This window comes from Pleurodeles waltl, chromosome 2_2 (assembly GCF_031143425.1).
Source record: "Pleurodeles waltl isolate 20211129_DDA chromosome 2_2, aPleWal1.hap1.20221129, whole genome shotgun sequence".
Classification (NCBI taxonomy): Eukaryota; Metazoa; Chordata; class Amphibia; order Caudata; family Salamandridae; genus Pleurodeles; species Pleurodeles waltl.
Window position 1 is genome coordinate 1,031,347,547 of NC_090439.1, and position 16,890 is coordinate 1,031,364,436.

Here is a 16,890-nt window from a genome sequence, read left to right on the forward strand (position 1 = left end):
AATAAACATATAACCTCAGCCTTTCAATTGACAAAAATGTCTTAAATGCCTTTGCCTATGGAAAGAAGGGGCTACGGTGGTCTAGAGCCTCAGGTAATAATCATGGTGCTAGGCATCACAGGTCTTCATGATAGATCAAGAAAGTTACATCCTATCTATGCCAAGTTACATCCTATCTATGCCAGAGATTCAACAAGATCTGCCAAGTAGAACTCTGTCTGCTGATGATAATAGCTTGTCAGCACCATTGAAATGCCTCTTTGTGCTAATCAAGATTGATGCTTTTCAGCTCTGAACCAAAAGCTTTGGAACTCACAGCTTCCAGGCATGCAGACTATTCATTGTCACCTTAATGGTGAAGAAACTAAATCCATTTTTCTCTGATTAGTGCACTGTAGAAGCCACCTGCACACTAAAACTATCAGGCACTCATCACGAGTGTGGCGGTCTTACGACCATCTTACGACTGTCATGCCAAATGTGCACTTGGCATGGCCAGTTCAGGAGCCCCCCTGCCCAGCATCGTTGCAATGTTTACTGACTGCAGTGAACATTGTGAGCTTGCTGGTGCACTCTGCTGGCTCGATTACGAGCCGGAGGCAATGCTGTAGTCTGTTTCCTGCTAGACCAGCGGGCGGAAACATAGGTTTCCTCCCGTCAACCTAGCCAGAAACTCTTAATGACTCCGGCGGGAAGGTCCTGCGCAGGCAGTGGCCACATTGTCGGGAGTTTTACGGGACAGAGTTTTTTTCGGTCCGCCAAACTCTTAATGAGACCCTCAGTCACTATGTCAGCTTGCCAGTTACTGGCCCAATACGTGGTATGATTGAAATGCTTATCAATCTTTTGGCCAAGTAACTAAATGGTCAGATTTATGAACTGATCCCACACCTAATTTGCTATTTTAAAATGGTGTTCTCTAGAGGCTAACTTTCTATTTTCTCTCCACTTCTAAAAGCTTCTTTCAATGACGTGTGCACTATATGAATTTATTACAAGTTCATATTGCAAATTATGCTTTGTTTTTATCACTGCTTACAGATACTGTTTACTTACATATAATGTAAGATAATTTGCCAGAAGAAATCAACAAAGTGTACCTGATCACAAACATGGAGTGCAAATACTATGCACAGAATTCCAGTGGAGGGATACCGGCCATGTTTTTCCATCCAGTTGGTGTAAACGTACTTCATGAAAGAGGGATTATAGATTAATATCTACAAAAAAAACAGTTATAAATACATAATGATTTATACGTATATACTAAAGAGTTACATTGTAGGTCACCAAATAATGTGCAGTTCAATTTGTAAAAAGGTGTTTTGTACATGTGCAGTAGAATAAACGAGCTTGAGTCAAAAGAGACATTGAAAGGAAACATGTAAGAAGTCTGCATCTAGTAACTTGAGAGCTGTTTGTACCCTAGGAAAAAAATAATGTACTAATTGATACTGGATAAAGATAATCAAAACAAAAGCTAAATGGCATGATGCCAAATATTTGAGAAATAAGTTCAATAAAATGAATAAGAAATGGTTTTCAGTCCCCAATATACAAAATTGTAGAAATACCTTATCTTTGCTATTGTTGATTTTACGTGGAACTCTAGCATACGTGCTGTAAAAAAAATAAAAAGGTCTTATTAAAATTCTAATATACAGTGCAAACAGCTAACAGCTCTAGTCCAATATAAAAGATTTTCACCCCTATTCCATACATACTACAAATTCAAACTACTATGGTATTTGTCTATGTCTACCACCACCAAGATTCATTTAGACTCAGGCTGCCAACAAAACATCTCCACTGCTTACAGTAGAGAAGTGTAGACTTCAAATGATTTTAAAAGATGTAAATTGTTTCTCATAAAATGTATAGAACCACTGTAATATTTGTGGCATTTGTCGGGGTTAAAACCTTCCTCAAGCAAAAACCACAATCCTTGTCTAGGTGAACCACTGAAGCTACTAAATTAACTTGTGTGTAACCCCCTGATAGCTTGGCACAAAAGCAGTCAGGCCTAACTTTGAGGCACTGTTTTAATTGTTTATGCAGAACACAAACAGCAATAAAGGAAAAACAGAACTAAGGGAAAATTGCACACCATTTAAGAAAAATAGAGTCAACTTTAATAAATAAAATGACACCAAGCAAATTAAATCCAATCAGTAGAACCAGTTATGAATTTTTAAAGTTATTAGTGAAAACTAGTGCCTAAAAGACCAAAGTGTCAACCGCAGGTATCTGATCACATGAGACCGGGGCAAAATCAAACGTTATGGCTGACCACGATAAAGAGTGGTTCGGCTACGCAAGCTGGGTTGGGCCAAATCTAGGCTCACCTTCGGACTTACATTACATTCTGTGAAAAAGTCCAGGAGAAGCTAGAGTTCAGCGGGGCAAGACAGCAAGCATTGTCTGAGGAGGAGGAGTCATCACCAGGGATCACTGCACAGGGTCTCAATGAAGCCATTGATGATAGCAGGAAGGAAAAAAACATTGAGCAGGACAGACTGGATGCTGAGGAGTGTGGCATCATTGATGGGGAGCCTGTCGTCATCAAGCCCAGAAATGATGTTTACCTTTGGACTTTAACAACATTTTGGAAGTAAAAAATCTCCAACTAGACAAAACTGCAGGCTATAGCAAACAATGGCTCCACAAGGCCAGATACCATTGCTCAGAGGTCCTGCTGAACAGGATGTGATGCTGTGAAGATGCCCCTTGGGCGGATTGGCAGGCAGGTAGGTCCTGGTCTTCTGTCAGTTCTCAGGTCACTTTTTGGTGATAACCTTTTTAAGTCCCAACTTTTAGGGTTAGTCAGGAGCAGCATCTTCAACACAACAACCAAGACTACATGTCTGGTTGGGCACCACTTGAGGGGTCAGGACTCACTCCAGCAGAGGCCAAGTGCAGGGTTTAAGGTATCTGGAGCTTGTTATGCCCTGGTTGCTCACACTGGAGGCCAGCCAAATAGCCTTTGGAGTCACTCTGGTAGTCTTCCAGCAGCAAGACAGTCCTTCAAGGTACAAAGCAGACTTCCATCAGCAGAGAGGTCCTCTGAAGTACTAGGCAGTCCTTTTGTTGCCCTCCACGGGTCCAGGAGTGTACTGATGAGTGGTTCAGGAAGCCCAATACTTATACCTGGTGTCAGCCTTTTGGTAAGGGAATCTTCTTGCTTACCCCCCAACTGGTTATACAGAGTTCTTTCATTCCCCTACCAAAGCTCATGTCTGGGGTGACAAAACGCCAGTGTCAATTTCCTTTGTGTGCTGGAGGCAAGCCCTTTAAAATGTATGTGGGGCTGAGTACAGTTCTGCCCTACCCATTCTGGCAGGATGGTCCATCCTGCCAACACTGGTCCTCCTTTGTCTGTCTGAGAGGAATACACAAATAAAAGTCATTGTGAAGTGTGTAACTACAGGAGTCACCATCCTTCTTAGTTTAAGAAAATCCAGATTAGGTAAAGCAAGAAAACACATAAGAAGATTCATGTAACGTCCTTGATCACTGTAATTGCATGCTGTGTGTTTGTGTGTACAGTGCCACCCCCATCATGTATACTGTTATATGAATGCTGTATTGAGTCCAACAGCAACCAATAGAGCAAGATGACATATATAACATTGCAAATGTTGTTCTATGTCCTAGGTGAACATACATTAACAGGATAAGTAGGACCTTCCTTTTCTGTCTCAATGGTATGCATCCAAACACAGTGAAGAAAAAGGATCTTTCTAAAGCCCTTAAGAATGCTTGAGACCATAATATGGCTAAAAGAGGGCAGAAACATGTTGGCGGATTATTAGGATGCCATGGTCAGTGTGCCCGGAAGCATCTTCTGACTGTACATCATAGTATTTTAAAATACCTAAGGTACCACCCAATAAAGGATATCCATATGCTATATCTTAAGATATTTTTAGAGCAACTGTATCCCAGCATTATCCATAAGGTTAATATAGCTCAAGATCTCCCTCAACTAAGGTGAGGTTGAGACTGTCCTGGTAGTACCATCTTAGAAGGACGGGATGAGGTGGCCAATGATGAAGCATGCCACATTACGTGGGTGAGGCCACCTCGTCCAATATATCTATATTGGTTAATCACCTAGGATAACGAGTAAAGGTAATGGTAAACCTCCTATAGCAATGCCTCACTGCACTCTGTGTGTTAATGATTCTGTAGGAGGCAATACAGTGAGCAATCCTCCATTCCCCTCCTTGTGCTAACAGGAATTCACAAAGGCCAACTACCAAGCTATTCAGAGTCATGTGACCCAGGACACAGGCTACAGACACCAAGTGGTTAGGATAAGAAAATGCCAACTTTCTGTAAGTGCCATTTTCAGAACTGTGACTTAAAATCTGACTTTATTATTAAAGAAGATTTTAATTACAATTAATTTTAGACCAAACATGACATTCTTGCCTATTACCAAAGATATAGGGTAACCCAATGTAATCTCATAGGTGAGGTAGGCCTCACAATAGTGAAAAAACTTATTTTAGAGTTTTTCGATACCAGGACAAGTAAAACTTTAAAACACATGTCCTACCTTTTGAATACAATGCACCTTGCCATATGGGCTGTTTAGGACATACCTTATGAGTGACTTTTATGTATTTTGTGTTGTGTTTGCATCACAAAATTGACTCAAATTGACACAATGTTTTTGGGGTGGGAGGCAAATTATTTTCGGCCATTTCTGCCCCCCTTGGGCGCACATCGCCCCATTTCTATTAGGCTCTTCTGCGCCCAAAGGGAGGCAGAAACTACTTATGCACCAGGGATTGGTGTGTGTGTGTGTGTGTGTGTGTGTGTGTATTTTGTTGGTGGGGCAGCCCCTTGGCAAGGGTCGCTCGCCATGAGGGCACATTACGGTTGGCTATTTCTGCCCCCCCCCTGGGGGCAGATCAGCCTATTTCATAAGGCCCATCTGCCCCCAAGGGGGGCAGAAAGCCCACCAGACACCAGGGAAGATTTCTTTTCAAGAAGAGGGTTGGGGTATGGCCATCCCCCTCCTCCTCCCCCAAATAAATTGGGAGAAAGTTGTTCTGCCCATCGGTGGGCAGATGGGGTAATTAGCCCCGATCCACTAAAAAATAGGGGTGTGGTGGCTTACAACGAGTATGGGAATGGTTATGCCCCCACCCGAACTGAAGGGGGAAACAGTCATTCAGCTCTCTCCCCACACACTAAAACATCTTATCCCATGGCAAACAAGAGGACATTTGATTATTTTGGGTTTGGTTTTACATTTGGGCCATGAGAGCTTGTTTAACTCTTAAAATCGTCCTACTTAGAATGGTGAGGGCTGCACTTTATGGACTTTGGGATGCTGCCATGTAGAAAAATCTATGAGACCTAGGCACATCTGAAAACTAAACATCTGGGTGAGTCCAGGGTGGTGTGCTTCACTTGCACCCCGCACCATTTTCCAACCCACGATGCCCTGCAAACCTCCAACTTTGTTTGAAATCACACATTTGTCCTACATTTTTGTGATGGAACCTTCTGGAATCTGCAGGAATCCACACAATTCCTACCACCCAGTATTGCCGCATTTATACTGATAAAAACTCTGCCTCACTTGTCAGCCTAAAAACGTTTTTTTTTAAAACTGCCCTTTTGGACCCGTTTTGGCTCCCCCTCATATACAACATGTTTTTGGCGCTTCCCTGTCACAGGCACTTGGCCCACCTACACAAGTGAGGTATCATTTTTACCAGGAGACTGAGGGGAACGTGGGAAAATGTGATTTTATACCTAAATTTGAGGATTCTGAGTAAGAAAACATGGTGGTATCCCTGGACTCCCTTGGGTGTCAATATTTCAGAAATGTTTGGGTTTGGTAGGTTTCCCTAGATGGCTGCTGAGCCCAGGACCAAAAACGCAGGTGCCCGCAACACCACACAAAAACAAATCATTTTGAATTTGATAATTTTGATGTGTCCACGTTGTGTTTTGGGGCACTTCCTGTTGTGGGCACTAGGCCTACCCACACAAGTGAGGTACTATTTTTATTCCCCCCCCCATCCCCCCGCCCCGGGGGCAGATCGGCCTATTTTTGTAAGGCCCATCTGCCCCCGGGGGACAGAAAGTCAGACACCTGACTTTTTCTTTTTTTTAAAGAGGGTGGGGGTATGGCCATACCCCCCCTTTCCCCAAATAAATTGAGAGAAAGTTGTTCTGCCCACTGGTGGGCAGATGGGGTAGTTACCCCCGATCCACTAAAAAAGTGAGGTACCATTTTTATTGGGAGACTTGCGGAAATGCTGGGTGGAAGGAAATTTGTGGCTCCTCTCAGATTCCAGAACTTTCTATCACCGAAATGTAAGGAAAAATAGTTTTTTTGCCAAATGTTGAGGTTTGCAAAGGATTTTAGGTAACAGAACCTGGTGAGAGCCCCACAAGTCACCCCAGTCAGGATTCCCCTACCTGTCTAGTTTTGAAAAAAGCACAGGTTTGGTAGGTTTCCCTAGGTGCCGGCTGAGCTCGAGGCCAAAATCCACAGCTAGGCACTTTCCAAAAAACACGTCAGTTTTCAATGTAAAAATGTGATGTGTCCATGTTACGTTTCCTGTTGCAGGCATTAGACCTACCCATACAAGTGAGGTACCATTTTTATCGGGAGACATGTGGGACCACAGAATAGCAGAGCAAGTGCTATTGCCCCTTGTATTTCTCAACATTTTTTCCTTCCAAATGTAAGATAGTGTGTAAAAAAGACATCTATTTGAGAAATGCCTCGTAATTCACATGCTAGTCTGGGGACCCCGGAATTCGGAGATGTGTAAATAATCAGTGCTTCTCAACACCTTATCTTGTGCCCATTTTGGAAGTACAAATGTTTCCTAGATACCTATTTTACACTCTTTATACTTCACCAAATGAATTGCTGTATATCCTGTATATCAGTGGTTCCCAACCTGTGGTCCGGGGACCCCTGGGGGTCTGCGAAGCCTCCTCAGGGGGTCCGCAACTGCTTAGAAAATTAAATAATATTAACAGATTAGGTCCCCAGCTTACAGTAATGACTTAGTGGGGGATCCCGGGACTCCAATAATGAGTCAGTGGACATCCCCGGTTCCAGTAATCATAGAGTGGGGTTCCACAGAAGTCAAAAGGTTGGGAACCAGTGCTGTATATAATGAAAACCCACTGTAAGGTGCAGCTCCTTTATTGGCTCTGGGTACCTAGGGTTCTTGGTAAACCTACAAGCCCTATAAATCCCCGCAACCAGAAGAGCCCAGCAGATGTAACAGTATATTACTTCAAAAATCTGACATTGCTGGAAAAAGTTACAGAGAGAAATTGCTGTTTTTTTCATCCCATTTTCAATATTTTTTATTACAGCTATTATTTTCTGTAGGAAAACCATGAAGGAACTACAGAAATGACCCCTTGCTGAATTCAGAATTTTGTCTACTTTTTAGAAATGTTTAGGTGTCCGGGATCCAGCATTGGTTTCACACCTATTTCTGTAGGAGGCTAAAAGCACAAACATTTTTTTAAATGGGGTATGTCCCAGTAAAATTCCAAAATTGTGTTGGAAATTGTGGTTTTCTGATTCAAGTCTGCCTGTTCCTGAAAGCTGGGAAGATGGTGATTTTAGCACCACAAATCCTTTGTTGATGCCATTTTCAGGGAAGAAACCCCAAGCCTTCATCTGCAGCCCATTTTCTTTTTTTTAAACAAAATGTTTACTGTATTTTGGCTAATTTCTTGGTCTCCTACAGGGAAACCCACAAAGTCTGGGTACCTCTAGAATCCCTAGGATGTGGGAAAAAAAGGATGCAAATTTGGCATGGGTAGCTTATGCGGACTGGTTTGCATAAAAAAGTATAAATATGGGCCATAATTGTATTTTGCAAGTTTGCGCCGCTTTTGTGTCAAGAAACTGACGCAAATGCGGCGCAAAAAAATGATAAATATGGGCTTTAGTCTATGAAATGCAGACCACCATAGTTTTGTGTGTGGTCGAACATTGCATGCCTTAGTTCGTTTTAGCCCAGTTTCAGTGGTGCAACCTATCTTACTTTTATCACGGTGAATTCCTGTACGGTTTAGAGCAGTGGTTCCCAACCTGTGGGCCGGGGACCACTAGGGGTCCGCGAAACCTCCTCAGGGGATCCGCGACTGCTTAGAAAATGTAATAATATTAGGTTCCAGCTATCAGTAATGACTCCGTGGGGGTCCCCGGATTCCAATAATGATTCAGTGGGGGTCCCAGGGCTCCAGTATTGATAAAATGGGGGTCCACAGAAGTCAAAAGGTTGGGAACCACTGGTTTAGAGTATCTTGGCTCGATCTGCAATCTTGTGCTGCGGATGGTTTCCTTTCTAGGTTTCATCTTCCGAAACAAGCAAATCACGAGTGAGTTTAATAGCAAGCATGAGCAAAGTCAATTGGTCTCGACTTTCACAGGCGTTAGCCAACAGTTTGAGTTTACCAAAGCAGGTTATCAATGCTGAACAGCATCGATACACAGCAATGGTTACTTCTAATGCTGAACAGCAAAAAGACAAGTGTCGGCGCCCAGCAGGATGACGTATATGCGTGCATGTGTAACCATTGCGGTGCTGCAGCCATTTGCTTTTACTTTTAATGAATTGTTCTGAGACGGAAGACGCCAGTCTTGAGGCAGTAAATTAAAAATATATCGAAAGTGTACAAACGTGCATTAAAGAGGAAAGACCAGCCCAGTAGGAAAATGCAGCTGCTGTGCCTTCCTAAAAAAAATGAAAAATATTAAGTATAAGTAAAAAACAGAAAAATGGGATGGGGACGGGTTTTGGAGGAACAGGGGTGCAGGTGCAACTCAGCATCATGAACAGTGTGAAGCAATGGTCGGCAGGGACAGGGGTGTGTGCAACAAAGCAGCTGTGGGTGGGTGGTTGGCAAGCAACACTGCGAATGCAGGGAACGGGAGATGCAGCATAAGGGAGAGAGTGCAAGACAATACATGCACTACCATGGAGTGCTAAAAGATAAAGCTAAAAAAGTAGTTCCCTGATGTCAGCCAAGGAAGTCATCCAGTTAGGGGATGGTGAAGAAGCTTTGCTCCATAACTGAGACAAAGACGAGAAGAACAAGAAAGGCTACCTAAAAACAATCAACAATAATTAATGGGCTCACCCAAAGCCCCCCTTAAGTATTGGCATTATGCACAATAGGTCTTATGGCAACAAACAGCCAAAGCTGTATAAAGGCAAGATCTAAAAATATCACGCTTGTTTATTCTATAAAACATGGAAGACAATATGTGAGAGTCTTCACTTGTAGACTCACAAATATTTTCAGCAGGTAGCAGTTCAGAACCCAACCATTAATGCATGATGTATGCACAGCATACAATCTACTACACAAGCTGTAAAAACCTAGCATCTAGCAGTGCAAATCACTTGACTACAAAAACAATTCTGGTCCCAGACACTAGATGGCATAATGATGCACAGCACATGAATCCAGCTAAGATTCACGCTGCAAAAAGGAGCATACGGGCAATATAAAAAACCCTTAACATTATAAGCATAAAAGTACTGAAATATTTCCACAAGCGTTAATCTTTACAAATTGTTCATCATTCATGTGAGGTATTCTTTCAGTCTAAGCTACATAGAGATCACCTCTTACAAGCAACATAAGTTTGATGTCATAGTAAGTCACCTAATCTAGTGTGATATGGATGGCACTTTCAGTGTTAAGTTTCTTACCATATGGCAAAAATATAATAATTCTACTATCTCTTAACAAACCTAAGACCAACATAACTTCCCCACCAGGAAAACGTATGCATAGGTAGCAAGCTGTAGGAGCCCACCTATTCTGGTGACTGGTGTCAAGAGGCTCTCTTCCCTTCATAAGATTAGGAAGAGGAATGTGGACAGGACACACCATGCAGGATACAAATCTGTTTTAAAAGGCACAATGTTTAGAGCTGGATGCTGAGTTAACTTATGGAGCCAGAACTTGGACTGTCTGCGGTACAAACATCTTCTTCCTGAGCCACAGTGCAATCACACACATGGAACGTGTGATAAACATGTGCCCAAGAGGAGGTGTCAGTCTATGGAGAAAAAAGCTATAGGCATAAAAACCTCTTTGCATGACGAAGAACTTCTAAGGGTTAATGGAGGATTCCAGAGCTCAGGACTAAATACCAGAAGAAATATTTTAGCACTAGAAACAGGGACTAGCAATCCTCCAACCAGACTGGAGCCTTTGTGTAAAAAATAAACAGGAAAAGATAAAACACCCATGTGACAATTTCCAAGATGGATTAGGAAACCTAAGAGAAACTAAAGAAAAAACGACTATATGGGAAAGGGTAGAAAAGGAAAAGCAAAAATTAGAACTAGACTACCTGTAGAGCCTCTTTAAAGCACACGTGCAAACTTTCAAGTAATTGCTCTCTTGATGTCAAGCTCCCCGGAAGAAAGCCAGAAGTGCTTAGCAGAAGCAGGAGGTTGAGAAGCTCCAGCAAATCTGACCACAGGTAAGCCTTTCACTTTGCCTGCAGCTATAGGCTTAAGAAGGCTTCTTGTGTGGTTCCCAAGTACCATGGTATTGCAGTTCCTGGGTACCATGAACCTACAGCACCCATACACTGACGTAAAGCCACATTTGAAACACATGAGAGGTGAAGGATATAGATCTGTTGGGGTCAGTCCTGCAGCTGAAGGCGTTACCAATGCCTGGGGGGTAGTGAGGAAAGTGTGAGCCTTAGGGCAAAGGGCTTCTTTATCTTTTCTACTGCATATTTTTAGGGGACAACATTTGAGCTGTTATTGGATTCCTAAACAACTTCTTTCTGTTCATGGGTTTTTGACCTTGGAGGGAGTGGGGATGATGTTCTCTGTCCTGTAAGCAAGACTACTTGCATTATGTAATTCTGTAGCTGCACGGTTTTCTGCATAATTATAGATTTGCCACATTTGACACATCATCCAGTATTTTTTGCATGAATTTCAGATTGTAACAAATTAAATGTTGTTTCTAGTACTAACAGATCAAAAGTTACTAAAAATACTCCCACGCATGTTAATGCAGAGTGGCAGACCATGTGCTGCACGGTCAAAAACTTGAAAAAATGGTGCTGTAATATTGCCACAGATTGTGTTGCATTACACTGCATAATTTGCCTTTTCTTGACAATTATTAAGTTAACCTGGTGCATAATTTATTACACCCCTCTCAGTACTTAATTTGTTGAAAAGTAAGTGCCAGGGTCCTTGTCATTAGGCCACCAGGGGCGACTCCTCCATAAGGGCGGAGGAGCGTCACCCCCGCCAGCAGCAGAAGCTGCAAACCTTTCACCACAGAGGGATAATAAACTGGGTTTATTATCCCTTCATGGTGAAAGGAGCACGACATGGAGGTTGCGGGCAGTGAGCGGAGTGCACAAAACACTCCCTCAGAGCGCATTTGTGTTTGGCTGGCCGTCTCAGGCTGGCCAAACCCACATGTGCACAGGGCTCTCTCCAGCCCGGCACACCCAGCCAATCCTGATGCTGCTCTGAGCAGCATCAGGATTGGCCGCAGGGCAGGCTGGGAGCCTGTGCCTGCCTAAAGCGACGACGAGGGAAAGAGGAGCACCGGGGCAACCGAGGAGGTAAGTTTTTTTTTTTTTTTTTTTTTAATTAAATATTACCCCCCCCCCAACCCACGGGTGCTGCATCCTGCCCCACCCGCTTACACACCAGCGAGCCGCGACTGGAGGCCATTACAGCTTGCACCACCCATTGCCCCCGCCAGAGCTGCCAATGACAGTACCAACACAAGTAGTAACCATCACACACCTAAAAGTATAACAAGTAAGGCTATTCTAGGCCACCCAAAGCTATAAAATTGTGTGAGCAGCAGATATTATTCATTTTTTAAGGTATATTAAGATATTAAATACATTTTTGCACACATGTCAAAATTAGATAGACAGCGCCACCATGTGGTGGACTATCAGTAACTCTGGCCCTGAGAATTAAGGGCTGGTGCTGAGCACCGGAAAGCACTGGCTCAAATCAAGCACTGCCCCTCCTGCATAATTTCAGCGGCAGCTTCTTTATCTTCTGTAATCTTGAAAAGTTATCAGTTGAGAGTTGGTCCTACCTTTGACCCGAAAGTGGTGTTCCGTAGCCACCTGCGCCAGATGTTTTTAATGATCATTCTCCTCCTATGGATAGGGTTAAACTTAAGAAGTTTCAATAACTGTGAATTTTTGGTCAACTAGAAAGATGCTCACTCCTCCAAGGCAATTCCTACAGACCTAATATCATAGTCATATAAAGTGCTGCAGTAAGCTCTGGTGATATCCTTCAGTAGCACTAAACATAAAACACTTGATCTGAGAAGTGCTTTAGAGTCCCATTAAAGTAGTCTCTCCATCATAAAGTGTATTCTTCATGCTCCATTAGAATTACAGCAAAATATTCAATGTATTTACTATCTTTCCAGTTTAAAATACATCAGTCCTGCTGAGAAGTGTTGGCCCACTCCCACTAAAGTATGGACACCCTACTGAAAATATATGTTAAATTAAAAGTATAATAGATCCTGTAATCAATATACTTATTGTGCCACGTTAAAAATACAGCATGTTATCATGCAGGAAGATGCACGCTATAGGAAGCAAAACTTAAAAATGAATTAATGCTACTGAAACAAGTCTTGCGAAGCTTCTAATTTTTCATCCAACGTCGCCATCTTGTGTTGCTTTGTTGGAAATGTAGGCCCGTATTTATACTCCGTTTGCGCCGAATTAGCGGCGTATTTTTTGACGCAAATTCGGCGCAAAACTAACGCCATATTTATACTTTGGCGTTAGACGCGTCTAGCGCCAAAGTATGGGCAAATCGCGTCATTTTTTTGCGTGAACGCCTTCCTTGCGTTAATGAGATGCAAGGAAGGCGTTCCCGTCTAAAAAAATGACGGCGACGCAAATGCATCGTATTTATACTCCCAGGCAAAAATCACGCCCGGAAGGTGGCGGGTCAAAAAACCCCGCATTTGCGCCACTATTTAACGCCTGGGTCAGGGTAGGCGTTAAGGGGCCTGTGGGCTCAAAATGAGCCCACAGGTGCCCTCCCCTGCCCCCAGGGACCCCCCCTGCCACCCCTGCCCACCCCAGGAGGACACCCAAGGATGGAGGGACCCACCCCAGGGACATTCAGGTAAGTTCAGGTAAGTATAATTTTTTATATTTTTTAATTTTTTTTGGGTGGCATGGGGGGCCTTATTTGTGCCCCCCTACATGCCACTATGCCCAATGACCATGCCCAGGGGACATAAGTCCCCTGGGCATGGCCATTGGGCAAGGGGGCATGACTCCTGTCTTTACTAAGACAGGAGTCATTTAAATGGCGTCTGGGCGTCGAAAATAATGGCGCAAATCGGGTTGAGGCGATTTTTTTGCCTCAACCTGACTTGCCCCATTTTAAGACGCCCTAACGCCATTTTCCCCCTATGCCGGCGCTGCCTGGTCTACGTGGTTTTTTTCCACGCACACCAGGCAGCGCCGGTCTGCTAGCGCCGGCTAACGCCATTCCATAAATACGGCGCCCGCATGGCGCTTCAGAATGGCGTTAGACGGCGCTAAATTTTTTGACGCTAAACTGCGTTAGCGCAGTTTAGCGTCAAAAAGTATAAATATGGGCCGTAATCTTTTTTAGTAATTGCAATCTGCTTTCTCCTTTATACAGTATTCGCGTTTCCATGGATTAGTAAATTAATACCAATATCTTTCACGTATTTTTCAGGAATTACTTTTGCATGTGGCTTACTTTTTTAACAACCCATTCACATAAATGTCTCGATCCAAAACAAAAATGTTACTTAACCAGGGTCGGACTGGAAGATAAAATAGGGCCAGGCACTGAAATAAAAATGGCCGCCCACTAGAACCGCTAAAGAACCGGTCAGACCAGCAATTCTGGCACTGTCAGATTGTCCTATAGGCCATCTCGACCCTGTACACGACTCTCGTAGAAAGAAAACTTGAGCCATATACTATCAATCCTCCTCTATATGAACAAAGCAGAACTAGTGCAGAGTAGAATGAAGTTCGGTAATGAAGCCACGCGCACTTTGCTCACTCTAATCTATAAGGAAACATCTGTGGCATTACCGGAAATGTATTTGTAATACTGGGAAATGACCTCATAATACTCCACAGCTCGCTCTAATATCAGGCTGTTTTTTGCTATTGCACTTGGCGTGCTGTAATGGCTAGTGGAAACAGTGTATATCCCGGATATTTGCCAAAACGCGAGCCTGACTTTTAAGTACAGTGGCCATGGATGCCAGGAATGGCATCACCAATGCAGCCCTTTTTGGCTATTTTTAACTGCAAGTCTATGATCATGGCCTGTGTCAACTTCACTTAGAATGGTCTTTGGTGCATTTAGTTTTATCTTAGTTTTTAGGTCTGGTGTTAGGCAAGGCCTTTTGATTTTACTAAACTATAATAAATAATATACTTACCGAAAGGGGCTTACAGCTAGCCCTCGTCATCCATTGGTTTCTTGATGTGGTATTATCCTTTTTCTTCTGCCCACTTCAGTATACAGCACTGGCCGATTGGTCAGAACCACTTCGCAACTGGGTTCCTGACTGTGAGCGCAGGCAATCTGCTCTTTCACACGGACCACTTCCACACAATAAGTAGTCCCTTCAGTGCTATGAACTACATGCACACTTTTTGAGACCAAAAGAACATTTCTGCATTTGGCAAATTTGTTTCTATTTTTGGGTGAGGCCCAGCAGCTCCTCCAAAAATAAAGTGATACAAAAAAACTAGACAAAACATAACAAGCGTTGACAAGGCCAAAAAGGCTGATAGCCAACGCCAGACCTACTTATTGCCTTTACCAATGCTTGATTTTAGTGTCTTCTGTAAGGTTGCTATCACAATGTCGCTTTTCACTATACAATCTCTCACCTTTATTGCACATTGCATTAAAACAAAGCAGCATGGCGTTATTCATTGACTTCTGGTTTCCTCAATACGAAGCGAGGAGATTGCAACCTGCAAAATAGGAACCACTGACGAGCGAATAATATCACCTTGGGACTTCACTATTAGGATCACTGCTTCTGCCATGTTTTTCACGGATCCTAATGGGTCACTTGTGCTGCTGTCCTTCTTAGACCCATGCACACACAGCTGGGCTAGTAATCAAGGACACAAAATAGAGGATCATTTTGAACCTTGGCAGGCACTTTACGTTTAAATAGCAGAGTGAATTATATTTTTAAAGAATTAAAAGGATATTTCTATTTTGCAAGGTATACAAACTTTGCCACACATAGAAATGGACACAGATGGAAGACACTGTCTGATGTGGATATTTAATTTTTGCATGTTGCTAGGGTGAATGACACCCCTATTTTTTTAATTGCAAGCTTTTGTACCATCTATGGGTTTTAGAACCCTCAAAGGCTGGCTTCTGTCAAAAATCTTACACTATTCAGTCATAAATAGGATGTAGTTACTCCATCTCTGCCTTGCTTGAATGCCGCTGATGGTGCTGTGGAGCAGGGTCCGCCGGAAGCAGACCTCTAATTCGGCCCACCTAATTTAGATGAGTGGATTTATAGGTCAGATTTCAATGCCCATCACCGCCAGGAAAAACCCTGGCGATAAGGGGCAGGGAAAACTGCTAAATGCTCCCCTCACCATGGGAAGTGACTTCCATGGCGAGAAAGCATTTTCTTTCCTATTTTCAAAGAGAGAGTTCAGCTGCAAGATTTTCTTTTTGAAAATAAAAAAGAAAAGTTTAGCTTTGGGGTCCGTTGTGTGGGTATGTGCACCCGTTTTCTGTGCTCTGGCGGCAGCGCTACAGAGGAAGGTGCAGACACTTGTGCACCTTCTTCTTAATGCGGATAGTGCTGGTGCCGTCTTCATGGGGTGATCCCTCATTAGCATGGAGATTAAACACTTTGCCCTTGTGCTCACCCCTATTATGGCTGTGGACGCAAAGGTGAAGAAGCTGTCAGAAGGTGCACTGACTGTGTGCAGCAAATAGGTGGCACACAGTCTGTTCGCCCCCCAAGAGTGGACCCCAAGACATCCCCCAGCAGTCACTCACTGTACCTACCTGCAGGGGGATCTCTGTCCCCTCTTTAAAGCGAATGTTTGAATCGGCTGCTCTGTATTTCCTTAATGTGTTGCCCTTGGACCAGCATGAGTTTGCAGCTGCCCTGGGGGTAGTCCATCACTTGTAATAGGGTGCACTGTTCCTGTTTGCCCACGGCACAGGGACACTAACATAGCTTCGAAGCTAAACTTCCCTTAAGTACTATGCCTCAAAGTGCGCCAAATGAACTACTGCTGTGGATCTGACAGCATGCAGATGTTGTCTTGAAGTAGCACCGGAGAGGAAGTATGTAGACCAGGCTTCTCCCACATCTTCAAGTAAAAAAGGAACTTGTGCACATTCATAGATTATCGAAAGAATTGTCAGGTTACTGCAGTTTAATTCCACAATGACCAGTAAAGCTGCATCACCCAATTTACTAGAATTAGTTATAGTAATTCCTCATTCCTGGCATTGTGATTAGCATCTCTGCTGGCTGATGATAGATCCAGGTACTTTGCATAGCATGCTGTTGCACGACCAAACCGAGCACTCCTGCGACACACTAAAGACAAGTATATTTGTTAATAATATATCAGTACCTGCCCAAAACCACTTACATTTTTTGTTGTTGTAATGCTCTTCCCTTTTCGATGTAGATACCCAGTGATTCAGTAAAACCTGCTCTCTCCACTCTTTCTGTACTGCTGCCTGTTGCCTAGCGATGGTGACATTCTCGTGGCACTGCTTGGCCAATGAGCATCCACTGCAGCACAAGCTGGCCTGGCGTTTAAAACTTAGTAGGATGCCA

General features: G+C 43.3%; 1 protein-coding gene across 2 annotated transcripts in view; it reads right to left on the reverse strand.

The window, feature by feature from the left end:
* The window catches only part of ST3GAL1 (ST3 beta-galactoside alpha-2,3-sialyltransferase 1), a 188,420-nt gene that overhangs the window by 26,564 nt on the left and 144,966 nt on the right, over positions 1–16,890 (reverse strand). Inside the window, exons 5-6 of one of the 2 annotated variants that reach the window (XM_069220788.1) lie at positions 1,575–1,620; positions 1,101–1,220 (exon numbers count right to left, since the gene is read on the reverse strand). The exons of the other annotated variant lie outside the window; for it this stretch is intronic. Of the exons in view, the coding sequence (XP_069076889.1) occupies positions 1,101–1,220; positions 1,575–1,620 (166 nt within the window). The remainder of the gene's footprint in view (positions 1–1,100; positions 1,221–1,574; positions 1,621–16,890) is intronic. 2 annotated transcript variants of the gene reach the window in all.